This window comes from Giraffa tippelskirchi, chromosome X, assembly GCF_054371585.1.
Source record: "Giraffa tippelskirchi isolate mGirTip1 chromosome X, T2T-mGirTip1v1.2.pri, whole genome shotgun sequence".
NCBI classification, from domain to species: Eukaryota; Metazoa; Chordata; class Mammalia; order Artiodactyla; family Giraffidae; genus Giraffa; species Giraffa tippelskirchi.
Window position 1 is genome coordinate 138138137 of NC_137289.1, and position 22108 is coordinate 138160244.

Genomic DNA, 22108 nt, shown 5'->3' on the forward strand with positions numbered 1-22108 from the left:
TTGTGTACACTACACATGACCAGATAAATTAGCTCCACAGAGAAACAGTTTGTTTTCCTGCTGTTAAGTATATGATGTGGGACCCTCTGATTTATCTCTTTTCATCACACCTGGCTACCCAGAGTCTCAGATGAAACAAAAGCAAATTTTAGATATGACTGAAAGTGAGATAATGGGTTAACTCCTTTAATATGAGAACATGAAACTCTGCAGCAAATATTTTTCACCATTGCTAATACCCTTAGAGTTGATTCATGAACATAATTAATAATGGATTTAATTATTGAAAGCCATTTCTTGTATATAAAGTCCTCAAGCTTTTCCATAGGACCTTCCGTATTATAACTTAGAAACAGGATGTTGTCTTTTGCTAAAAATAAAACAAACTGCTCTACTAGAATGTTGAAAATCTCACGTACACCTAGTTTAATTGGACACTAATTCCAGGAGTGCCCATAGTGTATTTTGCCATCACTAACTAAGACTGTCCACTGTTTTTAAAAATTAAAATGGAAACCTCTTGAGAACATGCTATTTTTGAAATGGGAATATTTTCCCTTCTGCCATGGGCCAGGAGGAGTGAAGCAACCACTTTTCTCACGTTGGTTTGGCTCTCTGGCCTCTCTTCCTTATTAAAACCAATGAAAGCAGATGTGAAAAACAGAAAAACATGGTGTGACAGGTCAGAACTGGATCATGGGAAGAGAGAAGAGGAAAGTAACAAAGTATTTTATAATGTTAAAAGTTTTAGTGTGGCTCCAATGATATAAAAAAGCCAATAATTATAGGAATGCTTTCATTTTATTCTGTTCCTTTTAACAGATTAATACTTTGTTTGAAAAACATAGGAAACAATTTCAAGTAATATAAGTTAAGGTTGGATAGTTGAGAAAACAAGCAAACTTTCCATTGAAAGAATGTTCCACAGACACTTTCTATTTGTGTGAATGTAAGGTTTACTTACATGAGCTTTCTGCTAGTAGTATTTTCGAGGTTGAATATAGCAGGAAAATATTAGCTGACTTTGATTAAAGGAAAAAAAAAACGGGTTGGATACATTTCACTTTCATATATTGTATAACTCTCTTCTCTCCTTCTTCTCACCTCCCTCCCCTCGTTCCCCTCTCTTCACTGGATACTCCATAATTTCATTATTTTCATGCTTCATTTATGTTTTGGACTGGTGACTAATGTCTAGCTTAATGTTATGTCTACATGATGTTTGATAACTGTTTGAAAGTTGAACATTTAGTAAAAAAAAAAAAAAAAAAAAACAACCCTGGTCATCTTGAATAACAGATGCCAGGAAACTGGTTGGAGTAATGTTTTCCCCAGTTAAGCTACTGAATTGACCATTTGTTTTAGTGTCTGGTGAAAACAACCTTTTCAGGGGAGCAACTCGTTTGGCACCAGAAATTCCACAATATCCTGCCAGAAACCTTCACTTCTTACAGATTCCAATCTGGATTTATTAAGGGAAATGGAGGCTGGTGAGAAAACTGGGAGCTGACCGGGTAGAGTCAGGCTGAGGGTCAAAAGGTAGTGGCTTCCTGGCTGCTCTGCTACCATTACCCAGCACATTCATGAAACTGAACATGTGCTGAATAAGACTGAAGGATGAACCTGGAGAATGGAGAGGCAAAGGAGAAAAATTGTGTGTCAGCACACATACAGTTGCTAAATAAATTTTTAAAAGCTAAGATTTTAGCAAAATTGGACAAGCAATTCTATGCATTTATAAATTATCTTTGGGCTTCCCTGGTGGCTCAGTGGTGAAGAATCCGCCTGCCAATGCAGGAGATGTGATTTCGATCCCTGGGTCAGGAAGATCCGCTGAAGAAGGACATGGCAACTCACTCCAGTATTCTTGCCTGGGAAATCCTGTGGACAGAGGAGTCTGGTGGCCTACAGTCCATGGGGGTTGCAAGAATCGGACACGACTGAGCAACTAAACAACAGCAACAGATTACCTTTGCTTTTAATAATTATGTAGTGTATTAATTTAAATTTCAGTATCAATATGCAGAGTTTGGGGTTCTCAGTAGAAAGGTGGCTGGAAAAGGTAAATCATGTTAATTGCTGGTCTAATGGCATTGTCAGCCATTTTAAGTGGAAGTGGACTGCTGGGTCCTTGGCTATGGAAATCAGTTGTATTTTGGAGTGCAATGAAAGATGAGATTGCGAGGCCTTCCACCCTCTAGCTCAGGAGTTGGCAAACTACTGCACATAGCCCAAATAATAGCCTGTCACATGTTTTTGTAAATAAAGTTTCATTGGAACACAGCCATGCCATTAATTTACATACTGACTATGGCTGCTCTTACACTATAACCACAAAGTTGTATAGTTTCAACAGAGAACATATAGCCCACAAAAACTTCAAATATTTATTTTCTGATCTCTTACAGAAAAGTTGGTTGAGCCCTGCTCTAGTTTATATGATATCCTGGCCTTTCTGCTCAGGAGGCCAGTTTTTTGTCTCTGTAGATTATGAAGTGCACACAGTGTACTTCTGTTAAGGAGTCTCTGTTCTATTAGTTTCCACATGGAGCCAAAGCCCCTCCGAGTATACCCTGCAGGAAATGCTTTGAGTTCTGAAATTGAGTTCAGTATTTCTCAAAGCAGGTGTTTTCAGAACAGAGTTTTCTGGCGTTTCTGGGATGAAAGTCACAAGTTGTTCAACTGAAGAAAGGATTTGCTCTGCATTCTATTCAGGTTTCAAAGCAAAATCTCAACTGTGTTCCTAGGAAAGATAGTGCATTTGGTAACTGCATTTTAAAACAACAACAAAAACTCCAAATGGCAAGGAGTAAATAGACTTCCATAAGGTAGCTTAACTGCTGAGAAATACTTCTTCTCTCCCTTCCCTATCTCCTATAAGTGCAACTATAACAGCTTAAAGAGATTTTCAGATTTTCAGCATTAGAGCCACAAGATGTTAGTTAACATCTTGACAGAAAACAGTCTTGATGAGAAACATGTAGGGATAAAATTTCTTGACAAGCAGATAAGCTTTTTCTTTTTCTGCATTGCCACATAAAATGTAGAGTTGATATTTTCTGAAAATTGTACTGATTGATAATCATTAAATAACTTTCTGACAGAAAATGTGAATAACAAAGACTTGGTTATAAAGTAATATGATGATCTTTTTCTGTGTTGTATTAATCCTCAAACTCTAAGGATGCAAGTCTCAGATTTCTTTTTGAAATTTTATTTTTAGCCTTTTTTAGAGGTGAGATCATGTTTCAGTATGACGAAGAAAGCACTATTACCCAGGTAGGTTTTAAAGATTTTTTTAATTGCAATTTAAAAAATGAATTCTCAGATATTCAAAGATTTAAGGTTCAAATTATTTCTGATATTTTGCATATTTACTTTTATGACCAAATTTAAATAAAGTATGTGTTGTTGAAACACTAGCTTTGTCAAGAGGGCTTGATTTCATGATAATCATGGAGTTTTCTTAAAAATTATGTTTTAGTTTTCATTGGGTTTGCTGCTGAATATGAGTGTTTGTATGATGTAGTTCTATTGCCAGTCAAAATTTTAAATTATATTAGAAACTGCTAGCAATAAAAATGCATTGAATCTAAAAAATAGTCTCAATATGATCCTGTTCACTCTCATCTGGGACTCAGACAAGTAGTATCAGCCTTCCCATAACCTAGATTGCTTCAGAAAGTGAAAAGTGAAAGTATTAGTCACTGAGTCCTGTCCGACTCTGTGGGACCCCATGGAGGGTAGCCCCCAGGATCCTCTGTCCATGGAACTTCCCAGGCAAGAATACTGGAGTGGATTGCCATTTCCTCTCCAAGAGATCTCCCCCACCCAGGGATCGAACCTGTGTCGCCTACATTGCAGGCAGATTCATTACCATCTGAACCACCTGGTTCAGAAGCCCAGATTTGTTCAGAAGATCGCAGCCAAATATGGTTTGTTAATTCCGTGAATATTTCCTGAGCACCTACTATGTGCCAGACAGTGAGCTAGGTGCTAGAAATGCAGTGATGGTTGCTACCAAGTATCCCTTTTTACATTCACACAGAGAGCTTTAACAGTGTTCTTTTGGGGGAACTCTTGAAATAACAAAAGATAGAAATTAGCACATCAGACTTGCTGATTCAGAATATTTTTTAAAGAAAACATAAAAATAAAGACTGACTCAGCCAATATGTATTCACTCTTTTGCTAGACAATATTCAGTGTAGTTAGGAATCAGTCTTTGGAGTATAGGTCTTTGGGTGCCCACCAAAACTAAAGAACAGCTTCTTGTTAGAAAGTGTTATAAAACAATGTTTGTTATATTCTTAATGATTTTGTGCTTCTAACAGAATCAAGTTATGGCTAATGGCACGTTAACTGGAATCCTGTCTCTAAGGGAATTGAAGTGAGTAATCTTGCAGTTTGATTTAAAACCTAAGACATCAACTCTGGAAAGATACTTGTTGAGCTATCTTTACTTTGGAAACCAAGAATAGGATAGAGACAGACCCAGAGGCACGAAGAATTGGTTCTTGAGATCTTCACAAACTAACCATAGTAACCTGTTATCTACTAGTATCCCCATGAGGATGTTCTCTTTGATGCTACTGAATTATGTAAGAGCTTCACTAAACTAGTAGTTTTGCCCAGTGTGCAACAAGCTAAAAAACTGAGAAGCCAAGACTTGCAGCAAAGAGAGGGCTTATTCCCAGTGTAGCCACATGAGAACAAGTCTCAGATCTACCTCTCCAAAGGCCAGCAACTTGGGGCATTTATGGGGTAAAAAATAAAGTGGCAGGGCGGTCTGAGGCTGTGGAGTATGGGGACCGTGGCTGGAGGGTGGAGGAGGGTGTCAGTTGGTGAGGAGGAAAAATCAGAGAGAGAGGGCCCCCAGGGTGAGTGACTAGACAGTCTCAGAAGTTTTGCCTCGGGCCAGCACTTCCTCTGGCCCTTTGCCAGAAGCAGCTGCCTGGGGGTTGCAGTAGCCTAATGAGTAATAAGATTGTTCAACCATAATTTATATCTTGACATTGGCTGGAACCAATACAGCGTCTATCTGGTTTGTTTCCCTTGTCATATTAATTAATTTTTCCCACATAGGAATCTCTTACTGTACACAGTATTTCTTCAAAGTGAACACTGCAAGCAATAAATACCATATGCTTCATGTAATTGCTAAAAATCTAACTTGTTTAACATCATCAACAATCTCCTTCATGTCAATTTCTCATTTTATTAACAGACAATCAGAACTCACCAAAACTCTGCAAACCTTAAGTGAGGTAATCATAGTACATCCTGTACTTGTTTATGATTATTGTTATTATTTGGGGGAGAGCATGGAGTTCTGTATTCCTGAGGAGATAGGTAGTCAAATTACCCCCAAATCTGCCGTGTAAAAGGATGAATGGGCAAGTTCCATTGCTCCAAAAATCAAAACTAGGCACGGCGGTAGATTTGCCTCTAAGTAAAACCAGGTTTCTTAAAATCAGGGCTTCAGGAGAATGCGCTCCCTTGTGTGGTAGAGAGTTCCCTGATATTAGAGGTATCCAAGTAGAGCCTGAATAGCTTTGATCATATGTCATTAATCTGGTAGGAATGAGAATTAGATCATTCCTAGTTGTTGTGGTTCTGAGATTCTGTGATGCTGTGGTAAATCCTGGGTCATCTTGCCTGATATTTTCAATTGTCAACTAACATTAATACATTTTTTCTTTTGTTTCAGACTTATTTTATAGAGTGTGCTACAGCAGAGTCCCAAAGGTCAGTCATTTTTCATACCTTTTTTTATATAAAGATCATTATTTCTCTACTCATGAGAAATAAAGTATGAGGAGTCTTAGGGTGCAAATTCAAAGGCATTCCTCTAACATAAATACACATTAGTGATAGTTTGGATATATAATTTTTTATTCTTCCAAACACATATCACAGTCACATCCATCTTCTCATTTCTTTATGAAGCTCAGAGGGGTGTGGGAGGTGTTGAACCATTTACCTCTGGTTCTATGAAGCTGAGGCTCATCACCGCCCTTAGCCCCACAGGCCACCAATAGGACCAACAAATGGCTCCCAGTGGTCCAGTCAGGGTGAAGGCCACACAGAGAAGAAGGAGCATAATATGGAGCTTGGTGAGGGACCTCCCTGGTGGTCCGATAGCTAAGACTGTGCTCCCAATGCAGGGGGCCTGGGTTCAATCCCTGGTCAGGGAACTATTAGATCCCTGGGAATGTAATTAGTCAGAGAACTAATAGATCCCACGTGCCACAGCTAAGAGTTTGCAGCTGCCTCTAAAGATCCCACGTGCCGCAGCGAAGATCGAAGATTCTGAATGCCACAACTAAGACTCAGCACAGCCACATAAATAAATAAAAATATATATTTAAAAAAAGAGACACTCGTTTCAATTTTGAAAAAATTACAGAGCTTGGGGAAAGGAGAGAGGAGGAAGGAAAAGATTGGAAGGAATAAGAAACTTAAATGTGCATGCAAGGTTGAATCACAGATTGCCTGACAGCTATTTGAGGTTGCACAGATTATCATTTGAAATGATGTTCACTGGCTGTTCTAGCTGCATAAGCCAACAAGAACAGCTTTTAGGTCAGTTGTCTGACTACCTGAATCTTGAGCATTCCATTCTAGTAAAAGTCCTAGAAAATAACAGTTTCTGCTCATCTAATGATTCACTGGTATGAATAATGACAAGTTTCCCATGAAACTGTAGATTGGATCCCTACCCACCATGTGTATTTAGTTATGTCACTTCTCATTATTTGCAACATTAATATTTTGTTCAGCGTGCTGCAGTTCATGGGGTCGCGACATGACTGAGTGACTGAACTGAACTGAAACCAAGACAAAAGTGAAAAAAGAAACAGAATGTCTTAAATTCCTAGTTATCTGATGATCTAAATGGAACTGCCAAAGTGGTTTTGGATTTAAGAGACCTTGATATTCGTCTAGGCTGGGATGTCAAAGGGCTTTCATGTTGAAAACCTAACGGCCTCCAAACACCAGGCAAGCAGCCACTGCTGAGACTCTAGGTGTCAGGATACTTGTCTTCGTAACCAGGTTTCCACCCCTGCATGTTCATTATGCAGGTGGGCAAAACGAATCAGCAGCTGTGTAGGGTCAGAGGGTCTCTGGTTGGAAGTCTCTATGAATGTAAACCTCTCTAAATGCTCTGTTGTAGGAAATCTTTGGGGTAAAGTTCCACCCATGGTAGGGGGTGTTTACAAGCTTATTGGGGTGACATTGTAAGTTAACAGTTTCAGTGTCCCCTTTCCCCACTCTGTTTGAAAAAACAGCTACAAATATGATATGTAGGTAGGTTTCCAGTTGAGTAACGCTCTGGTTATATATATTTATCTTTACAGCACAGTAAATTGTACATTCACCATAAAATTGAATAAGACAATGAACATATGTGCTGTTATGGTTGCTTTCCAAACAGTAAAGATTCGACCGATGGGTAAGTTGTCTCTATCTTTATGGCTGTGTTCATTTTCACATGACTTTCATGTAATCTTTTTTAAATCGAAAATATAATGAATAAATTTACATATGTTACAACTTTCTGTTTTGAGTCTTTTGTCGTTGGGCAGTTGTTAGGGAGCTCTAAAAGGTGCTTTTTCCTGCTTTCTCAGTAAAGTTTCAGTATACTGTATTGGAAATCAGAATAAAACAACCCTATTGAGATGGAGAATTCTATTTGGAGTGCTCGATCGATTGCTGCTGGGATATATTTACTTCTGAATTTCTCTTAGGAGTTGCTGAAGAGCAATTGATACTGCATACAACCCCATATTATTCATTCAATAAATATTTTGAGCACTTACTATTTATATATAATTGTCAATATAATGGAATCCAATTTATTTTATCATCTGTTTTAGACTTATGTTCTTTCAAATGCCATCAGTGTGAGAACTGTAATACTTGAACGATCTGAGCTTCTCCCTTGCCTTGTTCTTGACCTTGCATCTTCATTCTTTTCCTTTTGTCTCCTCCAGAACAGTGCTGCTGTTCTGCCAGGACCCCCTGCCCTTCCTCCCTGGAGGAGGTAAAGAAACTGCAGTGGTATGTAGCAAATATGCTGGCCCTTTTCCTAATAGTAATAATAATAATAATTTAATCACCATGCTGGCTAAGGAATTTTGAAATTTTGATGGTGAAGAAGGGTTTTCAATTTTAGGAAAAAAAGCAGTTTTCTTTTGTATGAAAGAAATGTTGCCTTAAACCAATGATTTGCAATCTTGGTTGCACATTAGAATCACCCGAGGAGTGTTAAAAATATTCTGCCTTCCCAGCCTCACCAGCTGAATGTGTCCTCATATTTAAAAATTTTTCCAGTGTGGTATATGAGGAATAGTATCTTAATGTTATTTGTACTTCTCTTACTAAAACTGTTTGGGCATTTTTTTTCATATATTTGGGGCCATTTTTGTATCATTTCTGTGAATTGTGTGTTCATATATTTTTCCCACTAGATATTTAATCAGTTTTTAAGAGAACTTTATATATTGTGGATAGTAGACCTTTGTCTGTGGTATATGTTGCAAATATTTTCCCCCAGTTTGTCAGTTATCTTCTGACTTTATTTATGATGTTTTGTTATGCAAATAAAAATTTAAATGTACTTAAATTTTATCAATCTTTTATTTCATTGTTTGTGGATTTGGAGGCATTATTAGAAAGCCTTTCCCTACACCTAGTTATAGAGGAATTCATCTTTGTGTTTTTCTAGTACTTGTATGATTTTTTTCTACATTAGATCCACTTGGAATTTATTCTTATTTGGTGGGAGGCATGGGTGTAATTTAATCTTTTCCAAATGTCTATCCAGTTGTCCCAGCACCATTTATTAAAAAGTCCACCCTTTCCTCAGTGATCTGAGATGTCACCTTTGTCATATGCTAAATTTTGGTAGCTATTTGGGTTAAACTACAGATGTTAGATGTTAACATTGAGGGAAGCCAGATGAGGAGTGTATGAATCTCTGTGTTATTTTTGCGGTGTTTCTGTAAGCCTACAATTAGTTCAAATTAAAAATGTTTTAAAATTTTGATTTCCAGTCTCCACCCTCAGTAATTCTGGTTAAATGAGTCTGGGGCCTCATTAGGGATTAAGAGTTTTAAAAACTTTCTTGGTGGTTCTATGGGCAACTGAAGTTGCAAATCACTACCTTAACCCCTGCCTCAGTGGAGGTAAGGAGGGAGATGGATGCTTCAAAGTAGTAGATGATCCCAAAAGTCATGGATGGTGTGATCAAAAGTGTATAAAAATATACATGGAAAAAACCCGGAATTGAATGAATAAAAATGCTCACAAGAGTTCTCAGTGATTGGCCTGCCTGCTGGATGGTCATTTTCTTGTTTACTTTTTTTTTCTTTGCAGCATTTTGTATACTTTTCTACAATCAGATAAAAATTGTATTTTTAAAAAAAGGACATGCATTTTTCAATATGAAACTTCTCATATGGGAATAAAAAGCTAAGTGTAGCCTGTCTGCCCTTTGTGGGCCAAATTTCTGAGATATATTGAAACATTAGGCCCCTAGGAGTAGCTAAAGAACTTTAGTTAAGGATATGTAGCATTTTATGTAATAAAAGGTAAAGAGTACGTGAGTTTTAAGCTTAATATACCCCATCAAGCGGAGAAGGCAATGGCACCCCACTCCAGTCCTCTTGCCTGGAAAATCCCATGGATGGAGGAGTCTGGTGGGCTGTGGTCTATGGGGTCACACAGAGTTGGACACGACTGAAGCGACTTAGCAGCAGCAGCAGCATACCCCATCAAGATGAGGGGTTGAACCCCACTTGGGAGATGGAATTTCTGAAAGCATCAGGATCCAATGAGGAGACTTCAGCGTCACCTCAGGACCAACGGAATCAGACACTGAGGAGAAGGCCACAGAAATCTCTAATTTTTAAAAGGTCCTCTGGGTAATTCTCAGGCACAGCCAGGGTTGGGAACCACTGGGCTAAAGTAACATTGAGGCTGTAGCTGATGTACAAGCTGGGACCACCCCTTTGGCCCCTACTTGATTCATTTTTTTCATTCAGCAACATTTCTTCATCAGGTACTGTGTGCTAGTTAGTACTTTGGCAGGCTATAGCAGTATAAAATTGATTCTGGCAGATTCCTGTGCTCATCAGTTTCACACAAAATTGTGTATTGTTAATTCCGACTCAAGATTTTCTTGAAACAAAATTCAGTAAGTTGAAGAAAAAAATGGCCGTGTGATTTACCTTTCCCAGCCAGTGTCACCAATGCATGTGAGTGACCTAAATTTGAAGTTTCTTGGAAAGGAGAAGCTTATTTGTGAACCACCGAGACCAGTATGAGAATTTGCTGAAATTAAAAACTCCATTGTACAAATCAATAATAATTGTTTTTACATATTTTTCTATTGATCAGTATGCAGAAGATTGTAATTGTAATTAACAGAATTATGTACTTTGATTGTAAAATGTATAAGAAAAAATTTAAGAACATTTTATTGTTACTGACTAATTTAGAGCTGCTTTTCAGTTTACTCCTTACCCCTTTGAGCTCAGTGTTAATACTGAGTTGACACAAGAGTTAGTGAGTTAGTGTATCTATTATGGATGGACACACATGGTTTTGAAATGGGTATGCTTTAGTTTCTAAGTCAAATCAGTTGTCTTAAAAATGATGAGCCAGTTTTGTCTGCGTGGATTTGAATATTAAAAGAAAATATTTTGGTATTTGATTCCATTTTTAGAAAAATTTTAAGTATGTTTGAAACAGTTTGGGCCTGTGATTCCATTTTTCTTTTAAGAATAAATTTTGTGAAATCTAAAAAGCCCACCAAAGACAGACTCCTAGTATATGGAAACCACCAGTTTGGTTGCGGGGCATTCAACAGCTCCCTTCCCAAGAAGTACCTGGCAGTGATACATGCTCTTCTCAACTGACTGAAAAGTGATGAGGTGTAGAATCAGGGAGTAGCAGTGAACGAGTGAAGCAGAACTGTGAATTCAGAAAAGAGCATCCTTCCTGGCTAATTCCTCTCCTGGGGAGAAGGTGGTGGAAGTGGGCAGGGGCAGGAGACCAGTGGCAGGTACACAGAGGGTCTGCAAAGGCAAGTCCCCAATGGAGCTGTGTCGCCTTGGTGGTGTCACATGGTTGCCACAAGAAGAGCTTTGCCTCTGTAGCTCGTTTGTGTCTCATATGCATCTCTCTGATTCTTGCCTTTAGTGACCTGCAGGATCCCGTTGTGTGTCTCGCTCGTCATCCACACGGCCCACCATTCTCTTCTTCCAGCAATGCCATCCCAGTTGCTCCTCAGGCCACCATTGTGTCCCAGATCTCTAGTGCCTTCTCTTTTGCTGAGCCTCTAGCTCATCCACTTGTAACCCAGAGCCCTCACTCTCCAACAAGTGTGATTCCCCTACCTTCTCCCCAGCCTTCAGCTCCCATAACTTCCAGCCCAGCCATTGATATGCCCCTGCCATCTGGAACTGTCTCTTCCCCTAAGCCTCCAGCTGATCTTCCCCTCACCCTGCCCCCTGGGAAGTCCTCAGCCCCCTCTCCCACCACGTCTGCCCCTGTGAATGTCGACATGACTGGCATACCTCCTGACGAGACAGGTAAATACGACAAGCCATGCTGCTCCCACATTTTTTGTCATTTGAGCCACCTGAAACCCAGCTGCCAGCCTGCCAAATCATGATATCTGCTATGAGACCACATTAAGCCTTTTTATGATGTCTGCTTGATTTCAAGAGCTTTCCTTTGGGCATTCGTAGAACACAGATACAGTTGAGATTGATCGTTTGGCCAAGATAAATAGCTCTGAGGCAAATACAGATCTCATTGTATCCAGATGAGTTATTTTACAGGTTTCTTTTCCTGCAAAAGGTGATTGGGTCACTGTTTTCAACATTCTGAAGAGACTAGTTTTGAACCATTAAAAGCAGGAACTCCATTTAGACTGAAGACAAAAGAAAAAAATTGATGTTCTTGAAATGGCACAGAATGCTAGAGCTGGCAATGAGCCAGAGTAGCCATCAGAAGGGGAAGACCACTCAGAAGACCTCAGGGTGGGTCTGCCTAGGCCCTCACAGGCGGTGGGATTTGGAATAAGCCTTTTAGCTCCTCCTGATTGAGCCTGGTCTACCTCAAGATGGAAATAACCACACTAAGCACATAGGTTTGGAATAATGGTGAATATGAGAATGCCACAGAAACTGCACCAGGCTCCTGGACACAAAGTATGCTTGAGAGTAAAAGGATAAAGGGAAGAGGGAAGGAAGCAGAGAGAATTCTGCATAATCTCTGGAATTTAAGTCCAGTGAATAAGATATAGCAGGTCTTCCTCTAGAATTTGGAGGGTGAAGCAAAGTGAAATTCTTCAAGTCGTGAGACTGGAGCTATTGTGTTCTTGCCTCCTCTGCCTCAGGCAAGCTTGCCCAGGAGATCTGGAGCCTCTGCCAAATGGCTTGAGATTTTTTTGAATTCCACAAGAGAGGACTGATGAAATATGATACGCTACCTCAATAGCATGTCTATTATGCAGCTGGGCATAAACAGCTAGACAGAAACTTGGGGCATTTTTTAAGTCTTGAGTGAAATGAAAATAACGCGAAAATATTTAGTTTGCACATCATGTTTATAATAGTGTTTTATCATGTGGATAAAGATTAGAAGGGAATATGCAAAATAAGAAATAAGAATAGGATGGTGGAATTGAGGAACTTCTTTGTTAGGAGACATACAGATAGCTAGTCGGCACTTGAAAAGATTCTCATCATTGCTAATTATTATGGAAATGCAAATCAAAACTATAGTGAGGTATCACCTCACACCAGTCAGAATGGCCATCATCAAAAAGTCTATAAATTATAAATTCTGGAGAGGATGTGGAGAAAAGGGAACCCTCCTACACTGTTGGTAAGAGCCTACTATAACATTTATGAACATGTTTTCCTTTCCCTGGGTCAAATACCTAGGGTTGGGTTTTCCGGGTCACAGAGTCTATGTATGTTTCTTTATGAGTGATTTTTCCATTATGTGTTCATCAAGTGATTTGGTTCTCTTGTTATAGAAATTGTTCACACCAGCAGCATCAGTGTTTCTGATCTTGAGAACCAAGTGTCCCGGATGGAGCGGGCTCTGTCCTTAGGCAGCTTGGAGCCTAACCTCGCAGGACAAATGATAAACCAAGTCAGCCGACTCCTTCATTCTCCGCCCACCTTGCTGGCCCCTTTGGCCCAAAGGTATGACTTAGCACACTGATATGGTCATGAGAGGGGATCTTCTAACAATAATGATGCTTCTAGATGATTAATTATACCCAAGTATTTTTCTCCCACTTATGAGGTTCATAATGACTTGCTAAGTTGCTTTTCTGTATTCTGCTTACACTGGGGAAAACAAAGTCGGGAGTGCTGAATTTGAACTGCTACTTCTCTTTACAGATTGCTAAAAGTAGTGGATGACATTGGCTTACAGTTGAATTTTTCAACCAAGACCATAAGTCTGACCTCCCCTTCTTTGGCTCTGGCCGTGATCAGAGTGAATGCCAGTAATTTTGACACAACTACTTTTGCTGCCCAAGACCCTGCAAATCTTCAGGTACATCCTAATTTATTGTAGAAAAGACCTTTTCTTTTATATGATTATAGTCCTCATGTACTTCATGATTAAGGCCATTACTGTTTATACTCATGGGTGATATTCAAAATATTTAGCATCTAGAACAATGAGGCATCACAGAATCAAAAGAAGGACATTGGCTGGCAAGATCTCAGAGGTCCTCATTGCGCCCAGTTTTAACCCTTTAGCAACTGGATTGTGGAAGTTTGGGGGAAAGTGGGGGAAGTGTCCAGTGGGTTCTAGGCAGTTGGGAGAGAGCAGGGACACTAAATGTGTCCCTACTCTTCAACCCATTTCAATATTTTAACCTATTGAAATAGTGGCGTTGGATATCAATCCTGCTTCTAGTGTTTTCTATCCACCTATTAGAGGGATGGGTGGGTGGGGCTGCTGAAAACATGTGAGTAAAACCAAGTCTTGCCTTTTAACTTCATTTTTGTAGTCTTCTCTTTACAAATTTCGTGCATGTGGTTCTACAATGACTTTGCCCTAACAGGTCACTAAGTTGGTATGTTTGCTACTGTAGTCTCCCTGGGCTTTGCAGTTATCCTGAACTGTATTTTTTCCCCCAGCTTTACTGAAATATAATTGACATATAATATCCTGCACTTTCTGATTGTTTCTGTGTATCCTTTATTCATAAAATGTTTTCTCTCCTGCTCCAAGGCCTCATCTCCCTATCACATCTCCCTACACAGCCTCTAATTCCATAGTAATCAGAGAAACCAGAACCAATTGTACGTAGAGACACCACAAATAAATGCCCTTACAGGACCCTCCATCATAACTACTTGTTGTGTTTTCCCTCTCCTCATTATACGAGCCCCAGACATTTTTATAATCTTTTACTTGATTTTCAGGTTTCTCTGGAAGCTCAGGCTCCTGAGAACAGTATTGGTGTTATTACTTTGCCTTCATCGTTGATGAGTCATTTACCAGCTGATGCTGTGGAGCTGGCTTCCAGGGTGCAGTTCAATTTTTTTGAAACTCCTGCCCTGTTTCAGGTAAAGTTGCCTCTAATTGCTCTTTGTTTAGATTCTGGGGAGAATGGAGGAGTTTTATTTCTTACAGTCCTCCGATATTCTTAAGCCGGCATACATGCTAAGTCCCTTCAGTTGTGTCTGACTCTGTGCAACTCTGTGGGCAGTAGCCTGCCAGGCTCCTCTGCCCATGGGATTCTCCAGGCAAGAATACTGGAGTGGGTTGCCATGCCCTCCTCCAGGGGATCTTCCCGACCCAGGGATCAAACCTACATCTCTTATGTCTCCTGCATTGGCAGGCAGCTTCTTTATCACTAGTGCCACCTGGGAAGCCCACTCTGAAGTCTACTATAAGTCAGATGGATTGCTGAAAAGCTGTAGTTTATTTTTAAAAAACAGGACCTCATGATGCTGTTGAGGATAAATAACAATAACCAACACAAAGTATTTATCAGTTGCTGTGCAGTATCATAAACACTTAGAAATGTTAACTTTAATCCTCTCAACAACTCTGTGAGGGAGAAACTATTAAGCTATTATCCCCATTTTACAGATGAGGACATAGAGGCATAGAGAGGTTAGGTAACTTGCTCAGGAACACACAGTTTAAATGGCTTAATGTTATGTTCCCTTTAAGATTCATGAGGGTCTCGTGTCGATCTGTGAAATTTAACTCAGTTTTTAGAGCATAGTATAGTGGAACAAGCTCTGCTTCTCATTATGGTCCTTGGGGAAGTCACTTTACTTCCTGTCCCCGAATTCCTGACCTAGGTAGTAAAATAAACAATGTTGACTAAATAGTCCTTAGGGTCCCTTCTAACTCTAAAATTCTCTGATAACATTTCATTTTCTCTTGCCATCTTGTTGATTCTTTGGTATGCTAGGACCCTGCCTTGGAGAACCTCTCCCTGATCAGCTATGTCATTTCCTCGAGCGTTGCAAACCTGACAGTCAAGAACTTGACAAGAAACGTGACGGTTACCTTAAAGCATATCGACCCGAGCCAGGTGGGAGGAGCCTGTCTGGTCTGTGCCTTGGCCAGAGACACCTCATGCAAACTCTGCCTGTACAACTTAGCCTGAAAAAAGTCGGTCCAGCAGCACCTTAGACCCAGTTAGGGCTGTGTGTGAGACTAGAATCATGTTCATAGGGTTTGAACGTGCCCAATAACTGCCCTCGTACTTTCCAGGAAGGAGCAGTGTAAAAAGCAAGCTCTTATTGCCAATTTTCAGTGCATTTAGATCTGTGGCTCCAGGTCTGATTCTCACCTCCAAAGAGAAAGCATCTTGCAAGGTCCAGTTCACTGAGCATCATTTATGACCTTGCTGCTCAGAGTATGGTTTGCAGACCTGCAGCATCAGCCTCCCCTGGGAGCTTGCTAGAAATGCAGACTCTTGGGCCCGCCCCAGGCCCAGTGAATCAGAATGTGCCTTTTTAACACAAGGCAATTGCTGCACATGATGGCTGAGGTTAAAAAGTGCTGGCCTATATGAGACTCACTGACTTCTAGAGACCTGTGTAAAATAAAAACTCCCCTAAAATTAAGAATGAGATTCTGAAATGTTCAAATGTCATTTTTTTCTAATTGCTTTTCAGTTTTTTTCAGTTGGATAAATTATTGGTAATGTGTCCTTCTATTACAGGATGACTTAACAGTGAGATGTGTATTTTGGGACTTGGGCAGAAATGGTAGGTTCCAGACCTAACTTTTTTGAAGTCTTGAATGGGGAGGGGGAATGGGGAGGAAGGAGCAGTGATTGGTGCAGTGGCCTTTCTGCAGGAACAGACACTCTTTCCTATGCCCCCTAGGTGGCAGAGGAGGCTGGTCATCTGATGGCTGCTCTGTCAAAGACAGGAGGCTGAACGAGACCACCTGTACCTGCAGCCACCTTACAAGCTTCGGCGTTCTGCTGGTAACATCCCCACTTTGCCTGGCCTTAGATTCTGGGCCTGAGGGGTAGCTGGGCATTGTACTGTGAAGTCTATCTGGTGGATGACTTGATGGATCAGCAGATTTCATGACACTGTGGCAAAGTTAAAGACCAATGAAGTGACTCTTCTAATATGCATATATACTTGAAGAAAAATATTTGAACAAAATATTTTTTCTCATTCTAATTTTACATTTAAGTTCTTTTTAAAATAGCTATAGGAGGGCTAGGGAATTCAGATTAAAATGGGTAATAAAAATGGTTTAGTTGGCAGTGTACTTTAAAATTTTTATAAAACATGACATAAATGCTCTTATTTAATCTCCCCAACAATGCTACAATATAGGTAGAATGGGGTGTTTTTATTGTCATTTTAATGAAGTCAGAATTAAGACTTGTTTGTGAGGTAATTGTCCACAGTCGTAGAACTAAGAAATAAAAGAGCCAGAAGTCAAATTCATGTCTTTAGGCCCCAAGCCTGGGGCTTATGCAGAGCACCATAATGTAGTGATCAAGTACATGGGCATTGAAGCCAACCAGACCTGGATCCTGGCTCCTCTACTTCGTAGCTTTGTGACCCTGAGCAAATTACTTAACCTCTCTGGGTCTCATTTTTTATTATCTCAACAGGATGATAATAATTGTGCCTACCTTGTAGGCTTGTTGAACAATCTTAGACTACCCAATGTAAATTATAACTGTGTCATTTATTTTAAAATATTTGGTCTTGAAAGCAATATTTTCTTTTCCAGGACTTGTCTCGAACATCCTTGCCACCAGCTCAGATGATGGCTCTAACATTTATTACCTATATTGGTTGTGGGCTTTCATCAATTTTTCTGTCAGTTACTCTTGTAACCTACATAGCCTTTGAGTGAGTATCCACAACTGGAAACTGGATTATATGAGGTAGTGGTCACCTCAATAGCCAAAATGTATTAAAAAAGTGTGCTCCTTGGCCTAGCTTACCCTGTCCACCCCTCTAGTGGGGCCGTATATATGTGAAACTTAATGGGACTTTGGTTTACATACTTCCTTCCTTCCAGTAGTTTGTACACTCACTGAAGGCAGGAGTTGTGTCTTAATCATCCTTGTACCCTAAAATGATGCTTAGTACCTAGCTGACATTAAGTGAAAAATGAAAGATAGATGCAGACCCCGAAAAACAAGAGCTTACAATGTGAAACAGGCCATGGCTCCATATACAGCAGAAGAGCTGTATTTAATACATTAAGTTTCTAAATTATACCAAGCAAACACAAAAGATTAAATACATTAATGGGTGGGGGGATGAAGAATAATAAAGGATATCAAGCCTCACTGAAAAATATAGATACAAATTGAGTGCAGCTTTGTAGGTCAAGAAAAGAATGACATTACAGATGACAGCATCTCCTTGGCTTACCAGAATGGTCCCTTTGGTCACTTTTTGGGGGGTGGATTCCAATAAGTTCTGTTGGAAAAGGAGGAAATATAGGCGCTTTTTTTACATTTGTTTGTGCTTAGTCATTCAGTCTTGTCTGACTCTTTGCGACCCCATGGACTGTTGCCCACCAGGCTCTTCTGTCCATGAGATTTTCCAGGCGAGAATACTGGAGTGGGTTGCCATTTCCTTCTCCAGGGGATCTTCCCAACCCAGGAATCAAACCAGGGTCTCCTGCATTGCAGGCAGATTCTTTACCAGCTGAGCTACTGTGGACCCCCCTCCCCCTGTTTTTTAAAATGAAACAGTATATAAGTTCTGGGATTTAGATTTTTGGACACTAATCAGGAAATGCACAAATTCACTTTTAGTGCCAAACTTCAGGTCCAGCTGTGAGTACATATCTTCTAGTGGACCGTTGGAAGGATGATTAATGAGACTAAATTACTATAAGGCCAGCCATTACTCAGAATGATCTCACCAGATTTAATTTCACACACGTAAACATGTACATGTCATCAATTAGCTATATTTTCCTCTGCTGTTTCATTTAGCTATAGTTTGAACTCTTGTTTCCATGATCTCATTTTAAGTAGTAACATAAAATAACAGGAGAATCTGGCTATGTTTTGAAGATCTGAATAGAGGAGCCTATTGTATGAGAAGTAGCAATGCTTCCAGAAGGAGTTTGGGAGAAATGGGGGTGGGTGCTCATGAGATTCTACTACATACTATTTGAAAGGTTGGGTCAGTAGTCAGCATGTTAAAGATTCCATAGAAATATAAACATAAAATTTCCACATGGTTATCACAGATGATTCCGTTTAGATTTTCCCTCTGTTGTTATCGTTAGTTGTAATGCCTCCACCCACCCACCACACACACACATACAGACATGCACTCAAAGAGAAGAAATTTATGCATATAGACAGTCACCAAAGAATAAAAATAAATCACTTTGAACTCAGATATGCTAGTTCACATAAGCATCAGCAGGCTGTGATGCTAATTGTTTTCTTGTCCTTTCCTTTTAGAAAGATCCGGAGGGATTACCCTTCCAAAATCCTCATCCAGCTGTGTGCAGCCCTGCTCCTGCTGAACCTGGTGTTCCTCTTGGACTCGTGGATTGCTTTGTATGACATAAGAGGCCTCTGCATCTCAGTGGCTGTATTTCTGCATTATTTTCTCTTGGTCTCATTCACATGGATGGGCTTGGAAGCATTCCATATGTACCTGGCCCTTGTCAAAGTGTTTAATACTTACATCCGAAAATACATCCTTAAATTCTGCATTTTTGGTTGGGGTATGTATTATTTTTGCTCACACATTGCCTGGGCTTTTCCTGCTTTTTCTCCAATGTTTTAATTTTTAATCAGATAGAGACACAGTGCCCAAAGAGCAGCCTCGTCAAGTCTATTTCTAGAACACCTGTATATTTATGCTGGATTGGTTATGACCACAACACTCTGAGGTTAGGGCTATGAATCTTTTTTGTATCTCCAGCAACTAGAACTGGGGCTGGCACACAGAAGGTGCTCAGTTAATTGAAAATATTAGCTTGGTGATAATGAGGTGAGACTGTCAGTCCCTGAGCTCCCAACTAGCCTCACTCTGCTCTGTACCTCCCAGATTCACACACATGCACAGCCGTGTGCTCAGCAGGGCAGAGAGAGAGAAGATACAGATAAAGTCTAATGTAACTTCATCACCACACCAGCCCAGTATTCCTGATCATGCCACCTGTTGGTTGTTGGTCACTAAATTTTAGATGCCCCAAGATCTTGAAGAGTTCTTCATTCAACTCTCCGCCAAATGTAGGAACCTCCTGGACTTGACTAGAGATAATTTGACCTCTGCTTGAATACTTCTGTTATTGGGGAGCTCATTACTTTAATTAAAAACAAAATTCTACTGAGTGCATTTGAAAGATCTTATGGGGTTTATTGAATACTTCATGAATTGGGCAGCATCCCGTCTAGCAGACAGAGAGGAGATTTGAGGAGCTGTGCTAAGGAAAGACTTTATAGGCAGAAGGAAGCAGGAACAAGAAAGTCACTCTGGGCAAAAAAGCGGGTTGGTTATTGTAAGCTTACTTTCCTCTGGGGATGTCCAGGGTCTCTCAGACAGGTTACCTAACTAGTGATGATCAGGTAATTTCTGATTGATTGGTTTACGATTCCATTTCTGGGAGAGCCAAAGCTGTGATGGAGTTTAGTCTCAGTTTGGTGAACTGTGGCTAGCATAAGCAACTCGATTTTGGACCTGTTGTCTTATTTTTAATACCTTACAAGACAGCCAGTGACCATTTTCTAAAGCTCTACAGTTCTGATTTTCCATTAAGTTTACTTGGCTCTCTGGTAGCACTTACCCAGCGGTCTTGGTTTTGCTCTCTCAGGAAAAAAAAAAAATAAGCTGACACTTCCTCTGCTGAAGAGTCCTTTAGATAATCAACAAGTAATATATAACATTATATATAATACTTTATGTCTCGATGTATTTTCACACAAGTAACCCCATAAAAAATAAGCCAGGGGAATTCCCTGGCGGTCCAGTGGTTTGGACTCTGCACTTCCACTGCTGGGAGGCCTGGAGGCCTGGGTTCAATCCCTGGTCAGGGAACTAGGATCCGGAAAGCCCCAAGGTGCAGGCGGTTATTGCTAATACCAGGTGAAGACGTGATTTACCCTAATTCCCACAGCTCAAGAGCAGCCGAGGCTGGCTTTCTAATTTCTTAGGCATACCTTTCCACTGCATTAGAGCCCCCACTCCTCTCAGACTCCTTCATCTTCTTCAGGCTAATATTCCTTCACATATTCCCTACACAACAGATTACCTCCCTTGTCATCCTGCCTGTTGTTATATCTTTGTGAAGGGTACAGAACAACACCTTTCTAGAAGATAAGTCACTTATTCCCAGAAAAATAAGTCACTGCTTCTGATCTTGGGCATGGATTTTGTCTTCTTTGTAGAGTTCAGAAAGGTCAGGTTCCCTTGTCAAGTACAAGCTCCATACCCTCAATATTTTATTTTTAGGAAAGCATTGCAGGCAGACGCTTTACCGTCTGAGCCACCAGGGAATCCCTTTTAGGAAGGAGTCTCCCTTAAAAAGTCACCATATGTCAATGTCTCCATAATGTCCAAATACAAAAGAATTTAATGAAATATCATGTTAGATGGTACCAGGTAATTATCTTTTATTTACCAGAGCCTTGAGATTGGATGTCAGGCTGGTCTGTGTGCACAGAGTGTGAGGTGTTAGCATGGGGTGGGGGGTGATGGGGTGGAGGGCTAAAAAGGACTCCTTTTCAGTGCAAGACCACTATAAGGAAGGAGGAGACTCCTCATGATGCTTCCTGTTAATGGAAGTGCCCTGGGCCCTTGAGAGAGCCAGTGGTGGCAATCAACACCCCCAAATAACCAGGGCAGGCTTCTCAGTCCATCAGCAGATTCCAGATAATCAGTTGAGGACATTGGGATTCATAGTGGAAAGTTTTCCAGAAGTTACTGGTAACCAAACTAGGTTGATTCTTTGGTTTACATTTTGGAGTCCTTCACTTTGCCTGCCACCTGATCCTTAAAATTACATTCCAGATGGGTAAGGGTAAGTGGCTTGCCATTTCCTTCTTACTCATGTGCCGTCCAGTTAGCAGAGTGGAGGGGGTCTCTGGTCTGTGGTTGTTCAGGATGCAAGCTGCTGGAGACTCTGTTTCAGGACAGGGCTTCCAAGATTACCCTGAACTAGGGAGAAAAGAATAGAGAATCTCACAAGTGGTTTTATGGTCTAGGCCTAGAGGGGGAGCAAATCACTTCTGTCTGTAGTCCACTGGACAAGACGTAGTCAGGTGGCCACATACGCCCACATGCCGGGAGGCAGAGAAACTGGGTGTGATGAATAGCTATGCTATTTCAGAAGAAAACAGAAAATCTCCACTCTTTTTTCTCACCACCTTTAGTTATTAGAACTATGTGTGATCAGTGTTTCCTATCTTCCAGGCATCCCAGCTATGGTTGTGACCATCGTCCTGATTATATCTCTAGATAACTATGGGCTTGGATCTTATGGGAAATTCCCCAACGGGTCGCCTGATGACTTGTGAGTACAAAGCCCCACACAGAATTTTAAGTGAACTGGAAAGCAGAATTCTCCAAGAACATGGAGGATCTAT

At 40.4% G+C, this 22108-nt stretch overlaps 1 protein-coding gene across 12 annotated transcripts in view; it reads left to right on the forward strand.

Moving 5' to 3' along the window:
* The window catches only part of ADGRG2 (adhesion G protein-coupled receptor G2), a 126913-nt gene that overhangs the window by 92879 nt on the left and 11926 nt on the right, over nt 1-22108 (forward strand). For all 12 annotated transcript variants that reach the window (XM_081566519.1, XM_081566518.1, XM_081566523.1 and 9 more), the window contains 16 exons: nt 3224-3279; nt 4335-4390; nt 5228-5267; nt 5711-5748; nt 7362-7456; nt 7998-8064; nt 11209-11600; nt 13058-13229; nt 13431-13587; nt 14469-14612; nt 15473-15595; nt 16232-16277; nt 16398-16501; nt 17272-17393; nt 18977-19245; nt 21936-22035. In XM_081566519.1, the coding sequence (XP_081422645.1) occupies nt 3224-3279; nt 4335-4390; nt 5228-5267; nt 5711-5748; nt 7362-7456; nt 7998-8064; nt 11209-11600; nt 13058-13229; nt 13431-13587; nt 14469-14612; nt 15473-15595; nt 16232-16277; nt 16398-16501; nt 17272-17393; nt 18977-19245; nt 21936-22035 (1981 nt within the window). The remainder of the gene's footprint in view (nt 1-3223; nt 3280-4334; nt 4391-5227; nt 5268-5710; nt 5749-7361; nt 7457-7997; nt 8065-11208; nt 11601-13057; nt 13230-13430; nt 13588-14468; nt 14613-15472; nt 15596-16231; nt 16278-16397; nt 16502-17271; nt 17394-18976; nt 19246-21935; nt 22036-22108) is intronic.